This window comes from Pogoniulus pusillus, chromosome 23 (assembly GCF_015220805.1).
Source record: "Pogoniulus pusillus isolate bPogPus1 chromosome 23, bPogPus1.pri, whole genome shotgun sequence".
In the NCBI taxonomy this organism is placed as follows: Eukaryota; Metazoa; Chordata; class Aves; order Piciformes; family Lybiidae; genus Pogoniulus; species Pogoniulus pusillus.
Window position 1 is genome coordinate 1,281,102 of NC_087286.1, and position 24,838 is coordinate 1,305,939.

Here is a 24,838-nt window from a genome sequence, read left to right on the forward strand (position 1 = left end):
CCTGGTGCAACTTGGGGCCATTTCCTCTCCTCCTATCACTTGTTCCTAGGGAGAAGAGCCCAACCCCACCTGCCTCCAACCTCCTTTCAGGGAGACATAGAAGCACTGAGGTCTCCCTTCAGCCTCCTCTTCCCCAAACTAATCAACGTCAGTTTCCTCAGCAACTCCTCCCCAGCCCTGTTCTCCAGACCCTTCCCCAGCTCTGTTGCTGTTCTCTGGCCCTACTCCAGCCCCTCAGTGAATTTTTTGAAGTGAAGGCCCCAAAACTGAACCTAGTACTCAGGCTGTGGCCTCCCTAGTGCTGAATGCAGAGGAACAGTCACTGACGTGGTCCTACTGGCCACAGTGTTCCTGATATGAGCCAAGATGGTGGTGGCCTTCTTGGCCACCTGGGCACACACTGGCTCATCTTCAACTGGCTATTGACCAGCACCTTCTGGTCTTTCTCTGCTGGGCTCAGCCACGCTGCCAGCCCTCTGCCCCAAGCCAGGAGAGCTGCATGGCTTTGTGGTGACCTCTGTTTGGACCTTGCAGTAACCCCATGGCATCACCTGCTTGCTTCCTTGTGTAGGTAGGACCAAAAGCACATTTTAGGCAGACAAAGCTCTCCAGTGGGCTTGGGCTCCTGTATTTTCATCTATTTCCCCAAGGCAAACAGATGGGTCGAGCTGCAAGCTGTGTGAAGGTGTTTCTAGGTCTGTCATCCAAGTGCAGTGCTGAGGACCTGTGTGACATGAAAACTGGGGGGAAACTGAGTGTGAGGTGGAGCCCAAGCAGCAGGGGAAGCTGGCAAACTGTTCCTGGCAAACCAGGGATGACTCTCAGGGTCCTAGAAAGGATTAGTGGGCTCTCCAAAATGGGTTCCATTTTTCTGTAACTCCTTCTGTGCCTTAATTTCATTCCAAGTTCATCCTCTTAAGTCCACATAACATATTTTGTGCTTATATTATCTCCTTCAGCAGTTTGCTTTGGTCAGCCTACCTCCAGTTCATCCCCATTACCCTGCATGTTCAGGAGCTGCCTCTCCTCCCACTAGGATACTTTAAAGGAATCTATGGGACCTTCTTCTGTCACCTTAGCCCTAAATAAATAGCAGAAAACAAAGGTCACTAAGTTATCAACAGCAAAATAATGCAGTCAAAACACAAGAGTAAGCTAACTGCCAACAGCTCAATTATTTCTGTGCATTAGAACAATTCAGCTTTGGGTTCTTTAAGTGAGTATTTCTTTCTCTGCTGTGGGAAGAAGACAGAACATGAGTGCAAATGGAAGACAGATGTAGTCTAAGCTCATCAGATCATGATGCTGGATGAAGAACTGATGGCTGAACCCAAAGACTAGTAGGGAATGGAGCTAACCCTGGCTGGTGCCCAGGCATCAGTGGTGTCCCCAGGGCTCAGCACTGGGCCTGTCCTCTTTCATGTCTTTCTCAATGACTTGGCTGAGGGCACTGAGGCAGCCTCAGTACATTTGCAGATGGCACCAAGCTGGGTGGCTGTGCCCAGCTGCTAGAGGGTAGGGAAGCTTTACAGTAGGACCTGGACAGGTGAGAGCCATGGGCCAAGGCTCAGTGTGTGAAGTCCTGCCCCTGGGTCACAACAACCTCATGTGGAACTACGACCTGGGGATGTGTGGTTAGGAAGCTGCAGCTTGGAGAGGGCCCTGGGGGTGCTGGTTGGTAGCCAACAGTAGCTACCTTCAGAAGTTGCACCAGCAAGTTCTAAAAGTGCCTTGAGAAGAAGCCAGCAGCTTCCTTTTCTTCTGTTCTTTGTTTCTGGCAGAGTTCTACATCTCCAGTCTAGGTGGGTTGGATGTTGTGCTTGTTCTGTTACCTAAGCAAGGGGTCAAAGAGAGAACAGCAAAGGGCAGGATTCATTTTGTGTCTCTGAGGATCAGGAGGTTGTTTTCTGCCCCAGCCAAGTGTTACAGAACTTGGGGGATTTGGGTTCAAGTTAAAAATCTGTTTGTGAAGAGAGCTGCAAGCCTCTGGACTCTGATTTTGTGCAGAGCAGAGCAAATCACTTCTGTGGCAGTCTGAGCTGGAGCACCTGTGGCAGCTGAGGAAATAGGAGCCAGCAGTGCCCAGGTGGCCAAGACAGCCACTGGCATCCTGGCCTGGCTCAGAGGCAGGGTGGGCAGCAGGGCCAGGAGGGGATCATGCCCCTGTGCTCAGCACTGGGCAGGCCAGAGCTCGAGTGCTGTGCTCAGCTCTGGGCCCCTGGCTGCAGGAAGGACACTGAGGGGCTGCAGCGTGTCCAGAGCAGGGCAGCCAGGCTGGAGAAGGGCCTGGAGCAGCTGGGGCTGAGCAGGGGCTGAGGGAGCTGGGGGGGTGCAGGCTGGAGCAGAGCAGCCTGAGGGCAGAGCTCATTGCTCTCTGCAGCTGCCTGCAGGGAGGGGGCAGGGAGCAGGGGGCAGCCTCTGCTGCTTGCTGCCAAGGGCCAGGAGCAGAGGAAATGGTTCCAAGCTGCCCAGGCAGGGCAGGCTCAGGCTGCACCTTAGGGAATCTTTCTGCCCTGGAAGGCTTCTCAAGCATTGGCAGTGTCTGCCCAGGGCAGTGCTGCAGTGCTGCAGCCTGGAGGTGTTGCAGCAGCCTGTGGAGCTGTGCTTGGGGCCATGGCTTAGTGCTGAGGCTGCAGTGCTGGGTGTGGGTTTGGGCTGGGTGAGCCTGGAGGGCTCTGCCAGCTGGATGTGCTCTGTGAGTCTGCCATGTGGGATATGGGGCAGTTTTCAGTGAGCAGTCTTGCACACTGGAAGATCTGCTTTTGCCATGCCTGTTGCTAAGCAGTGCTGCCACTTGCTCTGTAGCACAGTCCCACATGCTCTGGAATGAAGGAGAATCCATGGTCAGTTTAGTCACATAGGTCTAGGTCTGCAAACGTCCTCCAGACAGGTGGGCAATAAGCTCTCATTGGCTGCATCACTGCTGATTGTTTTCTACCTGTGCTGTTGTACTAAATACAACATTTGACCAGCTCACTGAAAAGGTTTTCCCCCTGAAGATTCTGCCCTGGCCTTTAGACAGTTTTCATTTAGAAAGGGAACAGACCCAAGCATGTTCTGGTGTCCCCAGCAGAAGAAGGACACAAAGCCACTGGAGTGAGGCCAGAGGAGGCCACAAAGATGAGTCAAGGGCTGGAGCAGCTCTGCTGTGAGCACAGCCTGAAGGAACTGGGAGTGTGCAGCCTGGAGAAGACTCCAGGGGGACCTTAGAGCTGCCTGCCATATCTGAAGTGATCTTGCAGAAAGGCTGCAGAGAGACTTTTCCTGAGGGTGTCTAGAGACAGGCCAAGGAGGACTGGTTTGAAGCTGAGGCAGAGCAGGGTTAGACTGGATGTTCAGTAGGAGAGTGCTGAGACTCTGGAATGGGCTGCACAGGGAGCTTGTGGAATCCTCATCCCTTGAAGTTTTTAAGGCCAGGCTGGATGAAGCCTCGAGCAGCCAAGTCTAGCTGAGAGGTGTCCTGCCCATGGCAGGCAGGTTGGAGTGGATGATCTCTGAGGTCTCTCCTAACTTGAGCCTGTGCTCCTGTGATTAGAACAGGAGAGTCCCTGGGGGTGGCCACGATGTATTTACGTGTTGGTGCTGCTGGTGAAGGGTTTGTTTTGCTGTTTGTTTTCTCCAGGACATCCTTCTCCAGAACCTGGCAAAGTCTGTGGAGCATTCAATCCTGGCAAAGGTGCCAAGTGGGAGACTCGGGAGTGCAGTCAGAGGCTTGGCTATGTCTGCAAACGAGGGAATGCCACTCTGGAATCCTTCAGCATTCCCACAGGTAGGTTTGGTTTTAATCCCTCAACAGGTGACTGATCACAGAATCACAGCAGCATGCAGGCTGACAAAGGCCCTCTGGATCACCAAGCCCAGTTTAGAACCCTGCTCTAGAAGATTCACCTTAAACCACAGCCCCAAGCACCACATCCAAACCACTCTGAAACACACCCAGGCTGGGTGACTCCAGCACCTCCCAGGGCAGCTCATTCCAGTCCCTGACCACTCTTTGCCTGAAAAACTTTTTCCTAATGTTCAATCTAAACCTTCCCAGCCTCAGCTTGAGGCCATTCCCCCTTGTTCTGTCACTAATTCCCTGTGAGCAGAGCCCAGCAGCAGCCTCTCCACAACCTCCTTTCAGGTAGCTGCAGCCAGCCATGAGGTCTGCCCTCAGCCTCCTGTTTCACACTAACCCTCCCCAGCTCCTGCAGTCTCTCCTCACCAGATTTACTCTCCAGGCCCTTGCCAGCTTCCTTGCCCTCCTCTGCTCTGCCTCCAGCACCTCCACATCTCTCTTGTGTTGCGCTGCCCAAAGCTGAACCCAGCAGTGGAGCTGTGGCCTCAGCAGAGCAGAGTGCAAGGGCACAACCCCCTCCCTGCTGCTGCTGCACACAGCATTGCTGATGCCAGCCAGGATGCCTTTGGCCTTCTTGTCCACCTGGGCACACTGCTGCCTCCTGTTCAGCTCTTGGCTATTACAACCCCATAAAACATAAGATAAATTATTAAAATGTTGAAAAAGGATACAAAATGTTTCTAAAAAGTCCCAGGGGAGCCCAGTGAGGGGTGGGTGGTAAGGGGTCAGTGTGGGACCAGTGCTGTTTAACAGCTTTGTCAGTTATGTGGGCAGTGGACTGTGGCACTCTGAGCAGGTCTGCTGGTGACACAAAGCTGTGTGGTGTGGTTGACAGGCTGGAGGGAAGGATCCATCCAGAGGGACCTGCACAGACTGCAGAGATGAGTCTGTGACAGCTTCATCAAAGTCAACAGAGCCAAGTGCTAGGTCCTGTGGGAAATCCCAAGCACAGATCCTTGATGGGCAGAGAACAGTGCCGAGGAGAAGGACTTGGGGGTGCTGAGTCAAGAGAAGCTCAACCTGTGCCAGCAAAGTGCACTCAGAGCCCAGAAACCAAGCCTGTGCTGGGCTGATCCCCAGCAGCCTGTGTAGCAGCTCAAAGGAGGGGATACTGCCCCTTTGCTCCACTATGGTGAGACTCCACCTGGGGTCCTGTGGCCAGCTCTGGAGCTTCCAGCAGAAGCAGCACATGGATCTGCTTGAGCAGGTTCAGAGGAGGCCACAAAGATGGTCAGAGGGCTGGAGCACCTCTCCTCTGAAGACAGCCTGAGAGAGCTGGGGCTGCTCAGCTTGGAGAAGAGAAGGCTTCAGGGAGACCTTACAGCAACCTGCCAATGCCTGAAGAGGGCTACAGGAGAGCTGGGTAGAGACTTCTGATAAGGGCTTGGAGTGACAGGAAGAGAGATGATGGCTTTGAGCTGGAAGAAGGGAGATTGAGACTGGAGATTAGGAAGAAATTCTTTCTACTGAGGCTGGTGAGACACAGGAACAGGTTGCCCAGAGACATTGTGGAGGCTCCAAACCTGGCAGTGTTGAAAGCCAGGTTGGATGAGGCCTTGAGCAGCCTGGGTGGTGTCATGGTGTCCTTGCCCATGGCAGGGGGGTTGGAACTGGCTGCTCTCTAATGTCCCATCCAGCCCCAAACATTCTATGGCTCTGTGATTTTATGATTTAAAGGATCTAAGGCTAAACTAATCACAGCATGTTGGGGGCTGGAAGGCACCTCTGGAGAGCTTCCAGTCCACCCCCTCTGCCAGAGCAGGAGCATACAATTGAGCTCAGGTCACACAGGAACACATCCAGACAGGGCTGGACAGGCTGCAGAGAAGGAGACTGCACAACCTCTTGCTGCCATTTGGACACTGGAAAAGTGTGAGTTTGCCAGTGCAAGCTGGTAGTGGACTAGAAGAATCTTTAAAAGGTCTTGAGAGAGAGAGAAATGTTTTGTTAGGTCTGTTTGTTGTCTAAGTAGAGGCATAAAGAGATGCATGAAATCTGTGGGTGTTGGTCTCATCTCTCCAGTGACCAGAGACAGGACCAGAGAAAATGGCCTCAAGCTGTCCCAGGGGAGGTTTAGGTTGGATATGAGAAGAAACTTCTTCCCTGGCAGGGCTCTCAAAGCCTGGCACAGGCTGCCCAGGAAGGTGGTTGAATCCCCCCCAGGAGGTGTTTCAGAGAGGCAGAGCTGTGCTGCTGAGGGCCATAGTCAAGCTCCAGCCTCAGTGGAGTGCAAGAATGCTTGGACAGGATAAGCTTAAAGGTTTGCCAGGCCAAACAATGCTGTGACTCTCTGGTTCTCTACCTGTAAAACTGAATTAACTTCATGATACCTTTCTTGTACATATTGTTTGGCAGAGAAGTGCATTTCTGGCTCTTGCTGACAGGAAAGAGAGCAGGGATGAGTCTTCATGGCTTCCTTCCCACTTATTTCCTTGTCATATCTCTGCCCACTGTAACCCCCTTGTGAGTTATTCCTTTGTTTCCCTGCTCCTTCCTGTTCTCTCCAAGTTCTTCTCTCTTCCCAGCAGGTACAGGTATCTCCTAAGTCCACTGCCATGTGTATGGCTTTGGAAAGCTGCAAGCCCTGCCTGGGTTTTGCAGTCCATTCCTTCTTGCCAGAGCAGGTGCTTTGAGAGCTCAGGCTTTGCTGTTTGGCTGAAACCCCTCAGGGTTTGAATAGTTTGCTTGCTTTTGCCAGTCAGAACCACTCAGGGCAGAGACTTCTGCCTACCTCAGTTTGCTTTCTCCTTAATTAAATATTGAAATCAACATTTAATGCTAGAATCAATGAACTTAACACTAAAGTAGTGAAACCAAGTACACTTGTTGGCATAGCTGACTGCAGGGTCAGCCAGATGGAGCCAAGCTCTGCTTAGGGGTGTCCAGTGAAAGGGCAAGGGGCAATGGGTGCAAGCTGGAGCAGAGGAGGTTCCATAAAGGAAAACACCTGTGAGGGTGCTGGAGGCCTGGGGCAGGCTGCCCAGAGATGTTGTGGAGCCTCCTTCTCTGGAGACTTTCCAAACCCACCTGGCTGTATCCCTGTGTGATCCTGCTCTGGCAGGGGGGTTGGACTGGGTGACCTCCAGAGGTCCCTTCTTTGGGTGATTCTGTGTTTCACTTTGTATTTGAATTACTTCCTCAGGCTGCCTACAGTTGTTGTGGTTTCCCTAAAGTTCTGTTAGTATTTGTTTGCTGCTGCTAAGCAGGTAGTTAATGTCTGTGGGTTGGAGTGAGCAGGGGGCAGCCTCTGCTGCTTGCTGCCAAGGGCCAGGAGCAGAGGAAATGGTTCCAAGCTGCCCAGGCAGGGCAGGCTCAGGCTGCACCTTAGGGAATCTTTCTGCCCTGGAAGGCTTCTCAAGCATTGGCAGTGTCTGCCCAGGGCAGTGCTGCAGTGCTGCAGCCTGGAGGTGTTGCAGCAGCCTGTGGAGCTGTGCTTGGGGCCATGGCTTAGTGCTGCAGGGGAGGTTTGGGCTGGGTGAGCCTGGAGGGCTCTGCCAACTGGCAGATATTCTGTGATTCTGTGGCCTTGGATGGACCTGTTGGCTACTGCTCAGCTTTTTAGTTTGCACACATCAGCCATACGTTCACAGGATGGTTTAGTTTGGGAATCACTGAGCTCCAAACCCCTGCAAACAAGCTCAGCACTCTGTGTTTTTATTCAGGGGTTTTTGGCATCTTGTGGTAATTTCTTTCGTATGCATTAGGCTTTAAAATCTCCTTCCCTGCCCCCTCTCTTTACCAGAAGCTTGGAGGAAGAACAGATATGGAACAAAATGTTTCAGGTGCACAGAAGCTGCTGACTAAAGATGGTGACAGATTAAGCAGGGTCTGGCAGGGCTGCACCTGAGAAAATGCTGTCCCAAATGTCCTGTGGGGGGAAGCCATAAAGGAAGAAGCCTGTGGTCATGCAAGGTGTTCAGTGCCCTCAGCTTCCCAAGGTGTCAAGGAAAACTCAGGGCAGATGATATTTTCCTGGCCAGGGCTCCTAGCTCAAGAAATAAATGACTGAAACATTCGTACCTCAGATGTTATGTCCAGCTCCGTGTCCTCAGCGTGAGAAGGACACAGAGCTGCTGGCGTCAGGCCAGAGGCCACAAAGGGCTGGAGCAGCTCTGCTCTGAGCACAGGCTGAGGGAGCTGGGGGGGTGCAGCCTCCAGGGGGACCTTAGAGCTGCCTTCAGTACCTGGAGGGGTTCTACAGGGGACATTTTTACAAGGGCTTGTAGTGATAGATTCAGAGGGGTTGGACTGACGATTGAGGAGGGCAGACTGAGACTGGAGATGGGGAAGAAGTTGTTTGCAGTGAGGGTGGTGAGACACTGGCACAGGTTGCCCAGGTGTGAGGAGTGATGCAAAAGCAATGATCCACATTCACTTTGACAGGTTGTTAATAACTACATTTTCCTTCCCTGTGGTTGCTTCCCCCAGCACAGAGGCAGAGGGAGCAGAGGAACATGTCTGGACAAGCCAGAGTCCTTAGGCTCAGTGGCTGCAGTGGCTTTGCCCTCTTTCCTGCGGGTGCTTTTCCCCACAGCAGAAGGGAGGAGAGCAGAGGGACATGCCAGGACATGGACAAGCCCATTTTTGTTCTAGTTAGGTCTACCATGACACCAGGGATCACATTCTGTGATTCTGTGCTCCACAACCTCCCTGGAGGTGTTCAAGGTCAGGCTGGATGGGGCCTTGAGCCTGGGCTGGTGGGAGGTGTTCCTGCCCATGGCAGGGGGTCTGGAACTGGCTCCCCTGCATCTATTCCAACCTAAAACATTCTGTTAATTTATGAACCTGCAGGAAGGCTGCAGAGAGACTTCTCCTGAGGGTGTCTGGAGACAGGCCAAGGGAGAATGGTTTGGAGCTGAGGCAGAGCAGGGTTAGACTGGAGCTGAGGAAGAAGTTCTTGAGTAGGAAGGTGCTGAGACTCTGGCATGGGTTGCACAGGAAAGCTGTGGATGCCTCCTCTGTGAAGGTGTTTATGGCTGGGTTGGATGTGGCCTTGAGCAGCCAATTCCACTTGAGAGGTGTCCCTGCCCATGCAGAGAGGTTGGAATGGATGATCTGTGAGATCTCTTCCAACCTAAGCCATTCTCTGATTCAAACATGCCCTTAGCTGTTCACTTTATACTAAACACAGATAAATCATAGCACTGAAAGCTACAGCTGAGTCTGACAGGGCAGCCTGCAAGGGCTGTGGGCCAGGACACCACAGCAGGACATGATCATGTCCCCAAAAACATAGAGCAAAATCCTTACAGATGTTGCAGAGCACAGGCTCACAGATGTCAGGGGCTGGAAGGGACCCAAAGAGCTCATCCAGCCCAACCCCTCTGCCACAGCAGGACCACACAATCTAGCTCAGGGCACACAGGAACACATCCAGACAGGCCTGGAAAGGCTCCACAGAAGGAGACTCCACAGCTTCTCTGGGCAGCCTGTGCCAGGGCTCTGGGACCCTTCCAGTCAAGAAGTTCCCTCTTGTGCTGAGCTGGAACCTCCTGTGCTGCAGCTTCCATCCACTGCTGCTTGTCCTGTCCCAGGGAGCAGTGAGCAGAGCCTGTCCCCCCCTCCTGACCCCCAGAACCTGTTCCCCCTCCTGACCCCCAGCCCTCAGAGAGTTATAAATATTTACTAGATCCCCTCTCAGGCTTCTCCTCTCCAGACTGAGCAGCCCCAGGTCCCTCAGCTTCTCCCTGCCAGGCAGAGCTCCAGTCCCCTACTCATCCTCACAGCCCTCCACCAGACCCTCTCCAGCAGATCCCTGTGCCTCTTCAACTGGAGAGCACAAAACTGAAGGCAGTGCTCAGGATGAAGTCTCAGCAGGGCAGAGCAGAGGGGGAAGAGAACCTCTCTAGATCAGATGAAGATCTTCATGAGGCCAGGACAGCTGGAGAGGGTTTTTGCAGCAGAAGTGTTTCCTCCAGCCAGGCTCTGCCTCATGGTGTGTGAGTGAGCTGGAAGCTCAGGGCCCTGGGACGTGGTGGACTCCTAGGAAGCTGTCAGTCCCACCTGCAGAACTGCATCAGTTTGGAGGTTCTGCTGCTAAGCAAAGGCTGCCTGGCTGCCTCAGCCAGTCCCTGAGCACCCAGGCTCCATCCCAACCCAACAATGGGCACTGCTGTGAAAGGGCTGTTTGCAAATGTTTCTGCAGGCATTCAATGACAGGAAATAGATGCTCTGGGTGCCTGCTGGGAGGGCTGGGTGAGCTCTCTCTTATCAGGCCGCAGAGGATGGGTGTGAGATAGAGAAGTCTGAATGCCGCAGCCCTGAGGCAAAGCTCTGCTGGTGCCGTTTTAGACATCCAACAGACTCCAGGAAGCCAAGCTTAGAGTCTGCAAAAGTGTTTGCTCTCTATGTACAGAGTCACAGGCTGCAGCAGGTCGGAAGGGACCTGCAGAGCTCATCTTGTCCAACCTCCTCGTGTGCAGCAGAAACTCCTCCAACTAGAGCAGGCTGCCTAGGGACACAGCAAGGCTGAACCTGAGTGTGTCCATGCACAGGGCTTCAACCACATCCCTGGGAAACCTGTGCCAGTGTTTCACCATCTTCATTGTGCAGAACTCCCTCCTTGATGTTCCATGTCCTCCTGCTGGGGACACCAGCACTGGAGGCCTGTGTCCTGATGGGAAGCCTTTGGCCCAGTTTGTGAAGTACACTCCTGTGCCATCTGTCCAGAGGAACTGCAGCTCATGATTTATGTCATTCAGTCCAATCCATGCATCAGTAGCAAAACCTTTCATGTGGGAGGTGAGGAAAGCTAGAGGGAAAAGGGCAAAGAAGAAGAGGAAGAACTCCAGCAGAGGCTATGTGACTTGTCTGCCCTCGCTGAGCTTGGCAAGGCTAAACCTTCTTACCTGAAGCACAGAACACTTCCTTGTTGGCAACACAAGCAGCTGAGATTGAAATCTTTACCAGTGGTCTGGACTGAGGCACCTCAGCCAGTCTGCAGGTGGCACCAAGCTGGGTGGCTGTGCCCAGCTGCTAGAGGGAAGGGAAGCTTTACAGTGGGACCTGGACAGGTGAGAGCCATGGGCCAAGGCTCATTGTACTAAGCCCCACAAGGCCAAGTGCCCTTATGAGAAGTCCCTCTGCAGCCTTCCTGCAGCTTCCCTTCAAGTACTGGCAGCAGCTCTAAGGTCCCCCTGGAGTCTTCTCTTCGCCAGGCTGCACACCCCCAGCTCCCTCAGCCTGTCCTCACAGCAGAGCTGCTCCAGCCCTTGGCTGGTCTTTGTGGCCTCCTCTGGCCTCACTCCAGCAGCTCTGTGCCCTCCATCTGCTGGGGACAGCAGCACTGGAGGCAGGATGGGAGGTGAGGTCTGAGCAGAACAGAGCCAAGGGGCAGAATCCCCTCTCTTGCTCTGCTGCCCACACTGCTCTGGCTGCAGCCAGCACACAGCTGCCTGCTGGGCTGCAGGAGGACACTGCTGGCTGCTGGGGAGCTGCTCAGCACCCAGCACCCCCAGGGCTCTTCAGGGGTGCTCTCAACCCAGCCTGTGTTACAGGGTATGTGCTTGCAGCCTGGCCCTGACCAGCCACGACTTTGTAACATACTCCACTGTCTGTTGAACTTTGAAAACCAGGTTGAAAGTGCAGCTGTCTCCATAAAGCTTTTCAGGGGATTCCTCAAAGCACTGTGCCTGCTTAGGTTCTCTTTTGATCCTGTAGAATTGGGCATTTGTTCTGTGCTGGTAGAGCAAATGAGGCTCATCCTTAAAATGGCTAAGTTTGGGGGAAACTATCACCCTCATAAATATGTTTTCTCAGCCTTCTAGGCTCTTAATATGTAGCTATGAGGTATGGAGGAGGAAGAGGAATGCTGGTGTTTGTGTTGTGTCCAGCTCTGGGGCCACCAACACAAGAGAGACAAAGACCTGATAGAGTAGGTCCAGTGGAGGCCGTAAAGATGATCAGAGGGCTGGAAAACCTCTGCCGTGGGGACAGGCTGAGAGCTGAGGCTGTTCAGCCTGGAAAGGAGAAGGCTCTGGGTAGATCTGAGAGCTGCATTTCTATATCTGCAGGGGACCTCCAGCAGGCTGGAGATGGACTGCTCAGAAGGGCCTGTGGGGATAGGCCAAGGGCAGTAGTTTGGAACTGGAGCAGGGCAGAGTTAGGTTGGACATCAGGAGGAAGTTCTGCACCATGTGGGTGGGAGACACTGGCACAGGCTGCAATGCAAGAGAGATGTGGAGGTGATGGAACAGGTCCAGAGAAGGACAAGGAAGCTGTGAAGGCCCTGGAGAATAAAATCTTATGAGGAGTGACTGAAGCAGCTGGGCATGGTTAGTGTGAGGAAGAGGAGGCTGAGGGCAGACCTCATTGCTGTCTGCAGCTACCTGAAGAGACATAGTGGAGTGCCATCACACAGCACCTACAGCATGGCCAAGGGATCAGGCCCAGCCAGCATGGGTCTAGGAAGGGCAGGTCCTGTCTCACCAACCTGAGCTCCTTTTATGATCAGGTTCCTGCCTGGTGAATGTGGGGCAGGCTGTGGATGGAGTCTGCCTGGACTGCAGCAAAGCCTTTGGCACCATCTGCCACAACAAGCTCCTGGTGTGCTAGTTTGAAGCAAGCTGGCAGCTCATGGCTTGGACAGATTCACTCTGTGCTGGGTCAGGAACTGGCTGGATGGCAGAGCCCAGAGAGTGGTGGTGAATGGTGCCACATCCAGCTGGTAGCTGGCACTGGTGGTGTGCTCCAGAGGTCAGTGCTGGGCCCAGTCCTGTTCAACATCTTTACTGATGATCTGGACCAGGGGATTGAGTCCAGCATCAGTAAGTTTGCAGATGACACCAAGCTAGGAGCAGCTGTGGAGCTGCTGGAGGGTAGGAGAGCCCTGCAGAGGGACCTGGCCAGGCTGGATGGGTGGGCAGAGGCCAATGGGATGAGACTGAACAAGGCCAAGTGCAGGGTTCTGCACTTTGGCCACAACAACCCCAAGCAGCACTAGAGGCTGGACACAAGAGTGGCTGAGAGCAGCCAGGCAGAGAGGGAGCTGGGGGTGCTGGCAGAGAGGAGCTGCAGAGGAGGCAGCAGTGCCCAGGTGGGCAGCAGAGCCAATGGCATCCTGGGCTGGCTCAGGAGCAGTGTGGGCAGCAGGACAAGGGAGGTTCTTCTGCCCCTGTGCTCAGCACTGCTCAGGCCACCCCTGGAGTGCTGTGTCCAGTTCTGGGCTCCCCAATTCAAGAGAGATGTTGAGGTGCTGGAAGGTGTTGAGAGAAGGGCAGCAAGGCTGGGGAGGGGCCTGGAGCAGAGCCCTGTGAGGAGAGGCTGAGGGAGCTGGGGGTGTGCAGCCTGCAGCAGAGGAGGCTCAGGGCAGAGCTCATTGCTGCCTGCAGCTGCCTGCAGGGAGGCTGTAGCCAGGTGGGGTTGGGCTCTGCTGCCAGCAACCCAGGGACAGAAGGGGACACAGCCTCAGGATGTGCCAGGGGAGGTCTAGGCTGGATGTTAGGAGGAAGTTGTTGTCAGAGAGAGTGATTAGCATTGGCATGGGTTGCACAGGGAGGTGGTGGAGTCACCATCCCCGGAGGTGTTCAAGAAAAGACTGCATGAGGCACTCAGTGCCATGGTCTGGTTGACTGGATAGGGCAGGGTGCTAGGTTGGGCTGGCTGAGCTTGGAGGTCTCTTCCACCCTGGTTGATTCTATGATTCTAAGTGTTGTGACATTCTATGAAAGGGTGCTGGGCTCTGCTCACAGGTAATTAGTGACAGAACAAGGGGGAATGGCCCTCAGCTGAGGCTGGGGAGGTTTAGACTGGACATTAGGAAAATGTTTTTCAGGCAGAGAGTGGTCAGGGACTGGAATGAGCTGCCCAGGGAGGTGCTGGAGTCACCCAGCCAGGCTGTGTTTCAGGGTGGTTTGGATGTGGTGCTTGGGGCTGTGGTTTAAGGTGAATCTTGCAGAGTTGTGTTCTAGGCTGGGCTTGGTGATGCTGCGGGGCTGTGCCAGCCTGCATGGTGCTGTGATCCTGTGGTCTGTCGCTGACTGGTTTGTCAAATCTTCCCTTCTGTGATTTTCAGCCTTTACTTAAGGACAGAACTCAGAAACTCCTTCACTGGAACTTTTCTTTCCAGAGACGAATGTCCCTGTGCGATGTCCTGACCATTGGGTCTCTTATGCTGGCCACTGCTACAGGATTCACAGGGACCCCAAGATATGGAAAGATGCATTAACATCTTGCAGGAAAGAGGATGGGGACCTGGCCAGCATCCATAATGTGGAAGAGTACAGCTTTGTTATTTCTCAGCTTGGCTACCGTGAGTATTGGTGTTCCTACAGTAACATCTCTAGACATTTATGCATGGAAATCAAGAGTTTAGCTGTGTCTTACCTCTTAATAAAAGGAGGAGATTCTTCTTAAAAAAACTCATCACAGATGATGCTGATCCTGGGCTTCAGAGGCTTCTGTCTTCTTTTGTACAGGTTAAAACAGTTGTCCTCTTTTTCAGAATCTGGAAGGACTTTGACTTTTGGTCTGCAGCTAGAGGTGAGGGGGAAGCAAAACCTGTTTGTCAGAGAGAGTCTGGGAAGGTCCAGCTCCTGGCATGTCCTTATCATCCAAGTCAGGCTGCCCCTTCTGCAAGAGGCAGCTCTCTTCCCTAGTGTCAGACACGTCCCAGCCGAGAGCAGGGACTGAGTTGCTGAGTTCCTCAGTGCTTGGATGGAATCATGGAGTCAGCATCATAGAGTGGTGTAGGCTGGAAGAGAACTCAAAGCTCATCCAGTTCCAACTCCCCACCACAGGCAAGCACATCTCCCACTAGAACAGGTTGCTCAAGGCCTCATCCAACCTGGCCTTGAACACCTCTAGGGAGGGAATATCCACAACCGCCCTGGGCAACCTGTGCCAGTGTCTCACCACCCTCACTGCTAAGAATTTCTTCCTAACAGCCAGCTTCAGTCTCCCCTCTGCCAGCTTAAACTCACTTCTCCTCGCCCTGTCATGACAAGACCTTGTCAACAGTCACTTCTCAGCCCTCCAGGAGCCCCCTTCAGATCCTGCAAGGCCACTCCAAAGTCTCCCCAAAGCCTTCTCTTCTCCAGGCTGCAGAGCCTCAACTCCCTCAGCCTGTCCTCATAGCAGAGCTGCTGCAGCCCTCTGAGCGTCTTGGTGGCCTCCTCTGGACTGGCTCCACCAGTTCCATGTCCTGTTGAGGCTGGAAGGGCCCTTTGAGATCATCAAGTCCAACCACTCATCCAGAGCTTACAACCCCACCACTGCTGCTAAGCTGCTGCCAGTGGTGCTACATCCCTTAGCACCACATCTATGTGGCTTTTAAACATCTCCAGGAGTGGTGACTCCAGCAGCTCCCTGGACAGCCTGCGCCAGTGCTGGTTAACTGTGCTGTGAAGAGATCTCCCTGATATCCAACCTCGAGCTTCATTGGCTCAACCTGAGGCCGTTTCCTCCTGTCCTGTCACTTTGTGCATGTGAGCAGAGCCCTCCCCCTGCCTTGCTGCAGCCTCCTCGGAGGCAGTGCTCACACAGCCCTCGCAACAGCTGGCGGATACTTACTGTGCTCCTTTGGGGATGAAGTCTGCAGGGATTACCAACATCTGTCTCCATCTGCCTCAGTTCTGCTGGAATCTGCCTGGAATTACCAAGGGTGCAACAGTGGCTGGGGCCTGTTCCAGCAGCTGTGATGACAGTCAGGCTGTAGCCAGGCAAGTGAGGCTAAGGGGCTGTGTGTGCGCTAGGGGAGGTGCAACCTTGCTGCTGCTGAGGCAGTTCTGTGGTTGCTGTTCTGCAGGTAGGCTCAGGGAGAGAGCTACTCACACCTCTGGGTGTTCTTTGCTGTCTGTGCTTCTGGTGCTGGCTAAGTGTGGGTTATTCTTCCCTGAGAAGTGCAGAAAGCTTCTCTGAGCAGGCCTGGAGAAGCAGCCAGCAAAAAGTTGATTTGCTGTATCCTAAGCAAGCCCAACTTGAGCTTGTCCTCACATTCCTGTGAGAGTGATTTGCTGTTCTTCCCTCAACAGGGTGAAAGTTTTCCTCTTTCAAAGAAGGTAATTGTAACTGCCTTCCAGTACATGAAGGGTACCCACAGGAGAGCTGCAGAGGGACTTTTTACAGGAGTAACCACCAGTAGGACAAGGGGAAATGGAATTAAACCAAGGAGAGTAGGTTTAGATTGGATCTGAGGGAGAAATTCTTCACTAGGAGGGTGGCAAAACTCTGGACTGGGTTGCCCAGGGAGGTTGTGGATTGTTGCTGGCGCTGCACCCGAGATGCACCACTTTTGGGCCACCAATATGGTTAGATAATTGTTCTCCAGTTTATTTCCAGTGACTCACATGCTCACTTGGAAGAGGTGTGCACAGCTTACTTAGTTCAAGCTTGGTACATGTGGAAAGTACAGACTGGCTTAAGGTAATGTGTGAGCTACAGATAGGTCAACTTTACAACAATGACCTGTAGAGTCAGCCCCTGTGGCTGCCTGGCTCTGCCTCCTGCAGCTCTGGGGGGTGCCACCCACCGCCTGGCTTCCTGCCTCCCAGATGGGGTCAAGGACACTCTGCAGCATGGGTTGCTCATTCTTATCAGCTCATGTCCTGTTAGCAAGAAATCCATCCACAGATGCTCCCTTCTTGGAGATGTTCAAGGCCAGGCTGGATGGGGCCTTGAGTGACCTGGGATAGTTGAGAGGTGTCCCTGCCCATGGCAGGGAGGTTTGAGTAGATGACCGCTGAGGTCTCATCCAGCCTAAGCCATTCTCTGACTGTATCAATGAATTAGGAAAGGGGCAGGGTCTCCTCTCTCTATCTTTGGCCATGCTGCTTTTGATGCAGTTATTTGGCTGAAGTTGTGCCAGGGGAGGATTAGCTTGGAGATGAGGAAAAGTTTCTGTCCTGAAAGGGTGGTGAGGAGTTGGGAACAGGCTACCCAGGGAGGTGCTGGAGTCCCCATCCCTGGAGGTGTAGCTGTGGTGCTACAAGAGGCTGTAGCTGTGGTGCTTCAGGATAGAGTTCAGCAGTCATGGTAGCTGGGTTATGGTTGGACTTGATGATCTTAAAGGTCTTTTCCAGCCTCAGTGATTGTATGATTCTGTGTGGTTGGTCAGTGTGAGCCAGAGTGCTGTGGGCTGGAGTCTTCTCTTCTTTAGACTCGCATGGAGGACAGGCTCTAAATAAAGAGTTAAAAATGCCAATTCCACTAAAAACCTACCAGCAAATGCCCTTCACTGGGGATTGAAACAAGTCCAGCAACTGCAGAAACTTCATTTTGATCTGCAATGGAAAAAAATCTAGAAACACACAGAAATCCCAGAGTCACTCAGGCTAGAAAAGCTCCCAGGGATCGTCAACTGGCTCAGGGCAGAGCTCATTGCTGTCTGCAGCTACCTGCAGGGAGGCTGTAGCCAGGTGGGGTTGGGCTCTGCTGCCAGGCACCCAGCAACAGAATGAGGAGACACAGCCTCAAGCTGTGCGAGGGGAGGTTGAGGCTGGATGTGAGGAGGAAGTTCCTGGCAGAGAGAGTGATTGGCATTGGAATGGGCTGCCCAGGGAGGTGGTGGAGTTGCCATTCCTGGAGGTATTCAAGAACAGACTGAATGGGGCACTTAGTGCCATGGTCTGGTTGATTGGATAGGACTGGGTGCTAGGTTGGGCTGGATGAGCTTGGAGCTCCCTTCTGACCTGGTTGATTCTATGATTCTATGATTCAGCCTGGCCTTAAAGACCTCCAGAGGCTTCCACCACCTCTCTGGGCAAGCTGTTCCAGTGTCTCACCACCCTCATGGGGAATAATTCTTCCTAGCATCTGATTTAAATCTCTCCTCCTCTAGCTTGGCTCCAGGAAGAGCTGGGAAGATAAGAACTGGCAGGGTACATGTCTCAGTTCTAGTTTAAATTTCCCAGACTCAAATGGCAATTTATAGGATGCCCTTCCCTCTTCCCCCTTCTTTCCCAAAAGGAAAAGGAACTAGATGCAGGGAGAGGAAAGGTAAGCACACACAAATAGAGTCATAGAGTCAGTCAGCGTTGGAAGGGACCACAAGGATCATCCAGTTCCAACCCCCCTGCCCTAGATCAGGATGGCCAGAGCCCCATCCAACCTGGCCTTAAACACCTCCAGGGACAGGGCCTCAACCACCTTTCTGGGCACCCCATTCCAGGCTCTCATCACTCTCATGCTCAACAACTTCCTCCTCATGTCCATCTTGAACCTGCCCATCTCCAGCTTAGCTCCATTCCCCCCAGTCCTGTCACTCCCTGATGTCCTGAAAATTCCTCCCCCAGCTTTTTTGTGGGCCCCTTTCAGATACTGAAAGGCCACAATAAGGTCACCTCAGAGCCTCCTCTTCTCCAGACTGAACAGCCCCAACAATGATCTCACTGCTATTTGGAAGATAAAAGAAGAAAAGTTTGACAATAAACAGAGGGTAGATGAGGTAGGGAAGTTACAAAGATAGAGGGAAGGGAAAACAAGACACAAAAGATGTAAATATGCAACCAGGTTTGATGGCAGTGAGGTTTGTCTGCCTCGTGGTGATGATGGCCACATGGTAAGACAAAGAGCAGCAGGAAACAGCAATGGTGATGCTGGCAGGCAGGGAGGGAGAGAGCAAACAGGCAGTCCCCCTGCTTTTATGGATCTTAGACAGGAGGGGGGTGGGCTGACCATCACCTGGTGGTGTTCAGACCTACCCCTGGGGAGGGGTCAAGCCCACCTAGGGTTGGGTTCAAGATCACTCCTCCCAGGAGGGTTAACCCTGTACAGTACAAAAGAAGTGTTACCACCTCTGCATTGGTCTTTTTCAGAGGCAGCTGATGAGCTGTGGATTGGGTTGAATGACCTCAAGGTTGAGCTGTATTTTGAATGGAGTGACAGGACCCCTGTCACCTACGCTAGGTGGCTGCGTGGAGAGCCCACTCATGCCAGCAACAGGCAAGAGGACTGCGTGGTTATGAAGGGCAAGGTAAAGTCCTGTAGCTGCTGACTTAATTCTCTCACCATTTCAGTTATCCCTTGGGCTCTTTGCTGTGCAAGAAGCACAGAAGTGAGGGACATTACTGTCTGAAGCAGCAGAGTTTTACAGGTGTCACTTCTTGAGGAAGGATCCCTGCTCAAGGTTGCCAGAGAGTTGTTTTGTTGTCTTCCCTGAGAATCAGGCAAAAGGTGGATTTCCTTGAAGGCAACTGCCCCCCAGGATCACAGCATCTCCAGATGTTAGGGGCTGAAGTGACCTCTGGAGAACTACCAATCCACCTCCCCTGCCAGAGCAGGACCAGAGATTCCAGCACAGGTCACACAGGAACACATCCAGACAGGGCTGGAAAGGCTCCAGAGGAGACTCCAAAACCTCTCTGGGCAGCCTGTGCCAGGGCTCTGGGACCCTCACAGTCAAGAAGTTCAACAAAGCCAAGGACCAGGTCCTACCCCTGGGTCACAACAACCTCATGGGGAGCTACGACCTGGGGATGTGTGGTTGGGAAGCTGCAGCTTGGAGAGGCCCCTGGGGTTGCTGGTTGGTAGTCAACAGTAGCTACCTTCAGAAGTTGCACCAGCAAGTTCTAAAAGTGCCTTGAGAAGAAGCCAGCAGCTTCCTTTTCTTCTGTTCTTTGTTTCTGGCAGAGTTCTACATCTCCAGTCTAGGTGGGTTGGATGTTGTGCTTGTTCTGTTACCTAAGCAAGGGGTCAAAGAGAGAACAGCAAAGGGCAGGATTCATTTTGTGTCTCTGAGGATCAGGAGGTTGTTTTCTGCCCCAGCCAAGTGTTACAGAACTTGGGGGATTTGGGTTCAAGTTAAAAATCTGTTTGTGAAGAGAGCTGCAAGCCTCTGGACTCTGATTTTGTGCAGAGCAGAGCAAATCACTTCTGTGGCAGTCTGAGCTGGAGCACCTGTGGCAGCTGAGGAAATAGGAGCCAGCAGTGCCCAGGTGGCCAAGACAGCCACTGGCATCCTGGCCTGGCTCAGAGGCAGGGTGGGCAGCAGGGCCAGGAGCTCAGCACTGGGCAGGCCAGAGCTCGAGTGCTGTGCTCAGCTCTGGGCCCCTGGCTGCAGGAAGGACACTGAGGGGCTGCAGTGTGTCTGCAGGGGCTTGTGGCAAGGGCTGGGAGTGCCAGGATAAGGAGCAGTGGCTCTGAGCTGGAGCAGGGGTTGAATGAGACTGGAAGGACACAGCCTCAGGCTGCGCCAGGGGAAATTTAGGCTGGAGGTGAGGAGAAAGTTCTTCCCTGAGAGAGTCATTGGACACTGGAATGGGCTGCCCGGGGAGGTGGTGGAGTCGCCGTCCCTGGAGCTGTTCAAGGCAAGGTTGGACGTGGCACTTGGTGCCATGGTCTGGCCTTGGGCACTGTGGTAAAGGGTTGGACTTGATGAGCTGTGAGGTCTCTTCCGACCTTGGTGATACTGTGAAATTAGGACAAAACTCTTTCCAGTGAGGGCAGTGAGGCATTGGATCAGGTTGCCAAGAGAGGCTGTGGATGCTCCCTCCCTGGAGGTGTTCAAGGCCAGGTTGGACCAGGCATTGAACATCCTGTTCTAGTGGGAGGTGTCCTTGCCCATGGCAGGGGTTTGGAACTGATTGATCTCTAAATGTCTCATCCAACCCAACCTGTTCTGTGATTCTGTGAGTCTAAGTCAATGGTGAATCAACTCCAGCAGAACTGAGGTTGCAGTTATGTACTGAGCTCAGATGCAGGTTTTGCTTCTTTTCAAGCTAATGAAAAATAAAGAAATACCTAAAAGCACAAAGGGTTTTTTATTTGGTGCAAACTAAACCCTGCCTGTGATGTTCTGTTCTCATCTCCAGGATGGATTTTGGGCAGACCATTCTTGTGAAAAGAAAACTGGCTACATCTGTAAAAGAAAAGCCTTGGCAGAAGTTGGTGTGGAAGAGGAACCTGTTGACACAGGCTGCCAGAGAGTAGGTGGCAAAAGAGCTTCTGATTTGAACAGGCCTCTGGGAGTGACTCAGAGGAGCAAATGCCTGCCAGGTGACAGATACAGCAGGAAAGGCATTTCTGTGGTGTCAGCATCAGAACAGATGGCCTGCACAGTTCTCTGGCAGATGGAATGGGTGACACTTCTGGCTAAATCCAGGCTCTGACTCTCATTTGGCTCTTGGTGCTCCCTTTTCTTTCCCAGAGCTTAAGCCAACCCTCAAACCTGTGATGCCTGCAGCAGAGGCACTCAGGCCTTGCTAAGGAATTTGCCTGTACCAGCAGCTGCTCTTCAGCTCTGCCCATGCCTTTCTTTCACAGCAGGAGGGCTGTGCTTGCCTACATCCTACTGCCAAGGCTTTCCTGGGCTCTCTGCAGTGCTTTCTACTCTGCAGTTTATGAGTGCCTGAGCAGGGTGAGTTGTGCTCCAGAGCTGCCAGCGGGTCCATGGTTCATTTGGTGGTGCCTGTTGGGATGGCAGCAGTGAAAGCCTGCTGCCATCTGTGGCAGCATAGGGAATCCTGATGGGATGTTGCCTTCTGAGAAGAAAGCGCCTTTCATCCCAAGTCTTTCATCTTTACTCCCAGGGTTTTCAGAGAGCACCTGGGAACCGCACAGATATTCAGCTAGTGGAGGACGCAAAGGGATCCTAATGCTGAAGGATGTTGCCTTTGCCTAGAGAGCCAAGTGCAAGCTCATAGCAAAGAGCCTGTCAGAGGTGGCAGATTGAAACTCTGCAGGAGAGCCCTGAGGGTGATTGTGGCTGCTCACAGCTAACCCTTCCTAGTTCAGCACACTGGGCTGTGTCTGCTCTGGCTTTTTGCTTTGTGTAGTGGCTAGCTGACTCTGCTGGAAATCAGGCCTTTGCCCCTTCCCCACCCCTTTTTTGTTTGCCTTTTCCTTTTTGTTGTTTTGCCTTTCCCTGCTTTTTTGATAGGAGTTTCCCTGGTTTTCCTTTGTTTTGCCTTTCTCTCCCCTTTTCACTTTGCTTTCCCCCTTTTTTTTGGGTTTGCCTTTCATCCTTGTTTTTGGTTTACCCTTTCCTCTTTTTTTTTGTTTGCCTTTCCTCCTTTTTTCGGTTTTCCTTTTCCCACCCTCAGCCCTGCCCTTCTCTCCCTTCTCCTCCTCCCTGCTCTCTGCCGTGCCCTGGCTCAGCAGCTGCCGGTTTCTCTCGGCAGGGCTGGCAGAGGCATGGCTTGTACTGTTACCTCCTTGGCACCACCTTCGCATCGTTTTCCGAAGCCAATCAGACCTGTGGCAGGCAGGAAGCCTTTCTGGCGACTATCGAGGACAGGTAGGTGAGGCTCTCTGCAGGCAGAGGTCACTGCATCACCTGGCTGGCAAACTGAGGACTGCTCTGGGCATCCTGAGAGCACAGCTGTGTGTGCACTCAACTTGGCACAGCTTCTGCATATGTATTCAACTGCAGGAGTTCAGAGCATAGGAAGGGTAGTGCTGGGATCAGCATTGGCAGGGTGCTCATGTCAAGGGCAACAACATAATTATGGTTCCTATTGACAACTGTTGTGGCTTGACAATGGCTTTTACTTGAGTGAGGGATGCAGAATCCAGTTTGGACTTTTAACTGAAGAGTTGTGACCCTGAGTTCCTTCCAAAGGAGCCAGAGAATTTCATAGAATCAACCAGGTTGGAAGAGACCTCCAAGCTCATCCAGTCCAACCTAGCACCCAGCCCTGGCCAGTCAACCAGACCATGGCACTAAGTGCCTCATCCAGGCTTTTCTTGAACACCTCCAGGGACGGTGCCTCCACCACCTCCCTGGGCAGCCCATTCCAATGCCAATCACTCTCTCTGGGAAGAACTTCTTCCTAATATCCAGCCTAGACCTGCCCTGGCACAAATTGAGACTGTGTCCCCTTGTTCTGTTGCTGGTTGCCTGGGAGAAGAGCCCAACCCCACCTGGCTACAATGCCCCTTCAGGTAGTTGTAGACAGTAATAAGATCACCCCTGAGCCTCCTCTTCTCCAGGCTAAACAGGCCCAGCTCCCTCAACCTCTCCTCATAGGATTTGTGCTCCAGGCCCCTCATCAGCTTTGCTGCCCTTCTCTGGACATGTTCTAGCACCTCAACATCTTTCTTGAATTGAGGGGCCCAGAACTGGACACAGCACTCAAGGTGTGGCCTGAGCAGTGCTGAGTACAGGGAAAGAATAACCTCCCTTGTCCTGCTGCCCACACTGCTCCTGAGCCAGCCCAGGATGCCATTGGCTCTCTTGGCCACCTGGGCACACTGCTGCCTCATCTTCAGCTTACCATCTATCAGTATCCCCAGCTCCCTCTCTGCCTGGCTGCTCTCAGCCACTCAGTCCCCAGCCTGTAGTGCTGCTTGGGGTTGTTGTGGCCAAAGTGCAGAACCCTGCACTTGGCCTTGTTCAGTCTCATCCCCTTGGCCTCTGCCCACCCATCCAGCCTGGCCAGGTCCCTCTGCAGGGCTCTCCTACCTTCCAACAGCTCCACACCTGCTCCTAGCTTGGTGTCATCTGCAAACTTACTGATGCTGGACTCAATGCCCTCGTCAAGGTCATCAATAAAGATATTGAACAGGATATAATCTTTGTCTATCTGATCTCCAAATTCAGTTGCTTTGAAAGAATCAGAGCACCTAAATAAAGATCCTGCCAATCCATCACCATTCAGCCAGGGATCAGTGTGTGCTGCATTTCAGACTGCTGCTGCACCTGACTGACTGTGGAACATTGGGAAAATGAAGGATAGGGCTAAGGAGCAAAACTTGGTTTGCTCTCAGCTGGTTCAATGCCTTTAGACTGTATAGAATCATAGAATCACAGAACTGTCAAGATTTGGAAGGGACCTCAAGGATCACCCAGTTCAAACCCTCTTGCTGTGGGCAGGGATGCCTCACACTAGGTTGCTCAGAGCCACATCCAGCCTGGCCTTAAAAAGATCATAGAGTGCTTTAGGTTGGAAGGGAGCTCAAAGCTCATCCAGTCTCAACCCCCTGCCATAGGCAGGGACACCTCCCACTAGAACAGGTTGCTCAAGGCCTCATCCAGCCTGGTCCTGAACACCTCCAGGGAGGTTGTGGAGCACAGAATCACATAATGTGATCTTCGTGCCCTGCTGCCCACACTGCTCTTGCTGCAGCCCAGCACAGGGTTGTGTCTGGGCTGCACTCACACTGCAGGCTTATGTTGAACTTTTCACCAACCCAGACCCCCAGGTCCTGTTCCTCAGGGCTGCTCTCAGCCATTCCCCACCCAGCCTGGAGTTATGCTTGGGATTGTGCCCACCCAGGTGCAGGAACTTGCCCTTGGTCTTATTGAATGCCATGAGTTTGGCCTGGGCAGGTCCCTCTGGGTGGATCTCTGCCCTCTAGCAAGTCGACTGTGCCACACAGCTTGGTGCCATCTGCAGACTTGCTGAGGGTGCACTGATTTCTCTGTCCATGTCTCTGACAAGGGACACAGAACCTCTCAAAAGTAACACGGGGATGGAACACAGGAGTCATGCCAGGTTTCTTCTTTCCCCCATTTCATGTCAGTCTGTGATTATGCCTCATTATTCACTGGACATCTGAAGAGAAGACAGAACACTCTGAGGTGTTTAAGCAGCTTGTGGACCTGCTGCTTAAGGATATGGTCTAGTGGTGACCTTGCAGTGCTGGGTCAAAGGTTGGACTGGATGATCCTCAAGGTCTCTTCCAACCAAAGATACTCCGCGTGTCAAAGCTCACAGAATATTGCTGCAGTGCTTTGGTATGTGCCTGATCCAAGTAAACCCACCTGAGCTGTGCTCTCAAGAGGCTCCAGTGGTCATCCTGAGAATTTAACAAGCCTTCTGCACCTGTCAAATCAACCCCAGCAGTACTAATGTGGTGGTTGTGTTCTGGGCAGATACCAAATCAACCCCAGCAGTGCTGATGTGGTGGTTGTGTTCTGGGCAGATACCAAATCAACTCCAGCAGTGCTGATGTGGTGGTTGTGTTCTGGGCAGATACCAAATCAACCCCAGCAGTGCTGATGTGGTGGTTGTGTTCTGGGCAGATACCAAATCAACCCCAGCAGTGCTGATGTGGTGGTTGTGTTCTGGGCAGATACCAAATCAACCCCAGCAGTGCTAATGTGGTGGTTGTGTTCTGGGC

At 52.9% G+C, this 24,838-nt stretch overlaps 1 protein-coding gene across 3 annotated transcripts in view; it reads left to right on the plus strand.

Moving 5' to 3' along the window:
• Window positions 1–24,838, plus strand: part of MRC1 (mannose receptor C-type 1) — an 83,480-nt gene that overhangs the window by 16,289 nt on the left and 42,353 nt on the right. For 2 of the 3 annotated variants that reach the window (XM_064162327.1, XM_064162326.1), the window contains exons 6-10: window positions 3,623–3,769; window positions 13,908–14,090; window positions 18,592–18,749; window positions 20,587–20,700; window positions 21,895–22,010. In XM_064162327.1, coding sequence (XP_064018397.1) covers window positions 3,623–3,769; window positions 13,908–14,090; window positions 18,592–18,749; window positions 20,587–20,700; window positions 21,895–22,010 — 718 coding nt within the window. The remainder of the gene's footprint in view (window positions 1–3,622; window positions 3,770–13,907; window positions 14,091–18,591; window positions 18,750–20,586; window positions 20,701–21,894; window positions 22,011–24,838) is intronic. The other variant, XM_064162328.1, reaches the window with a different exon arrangement.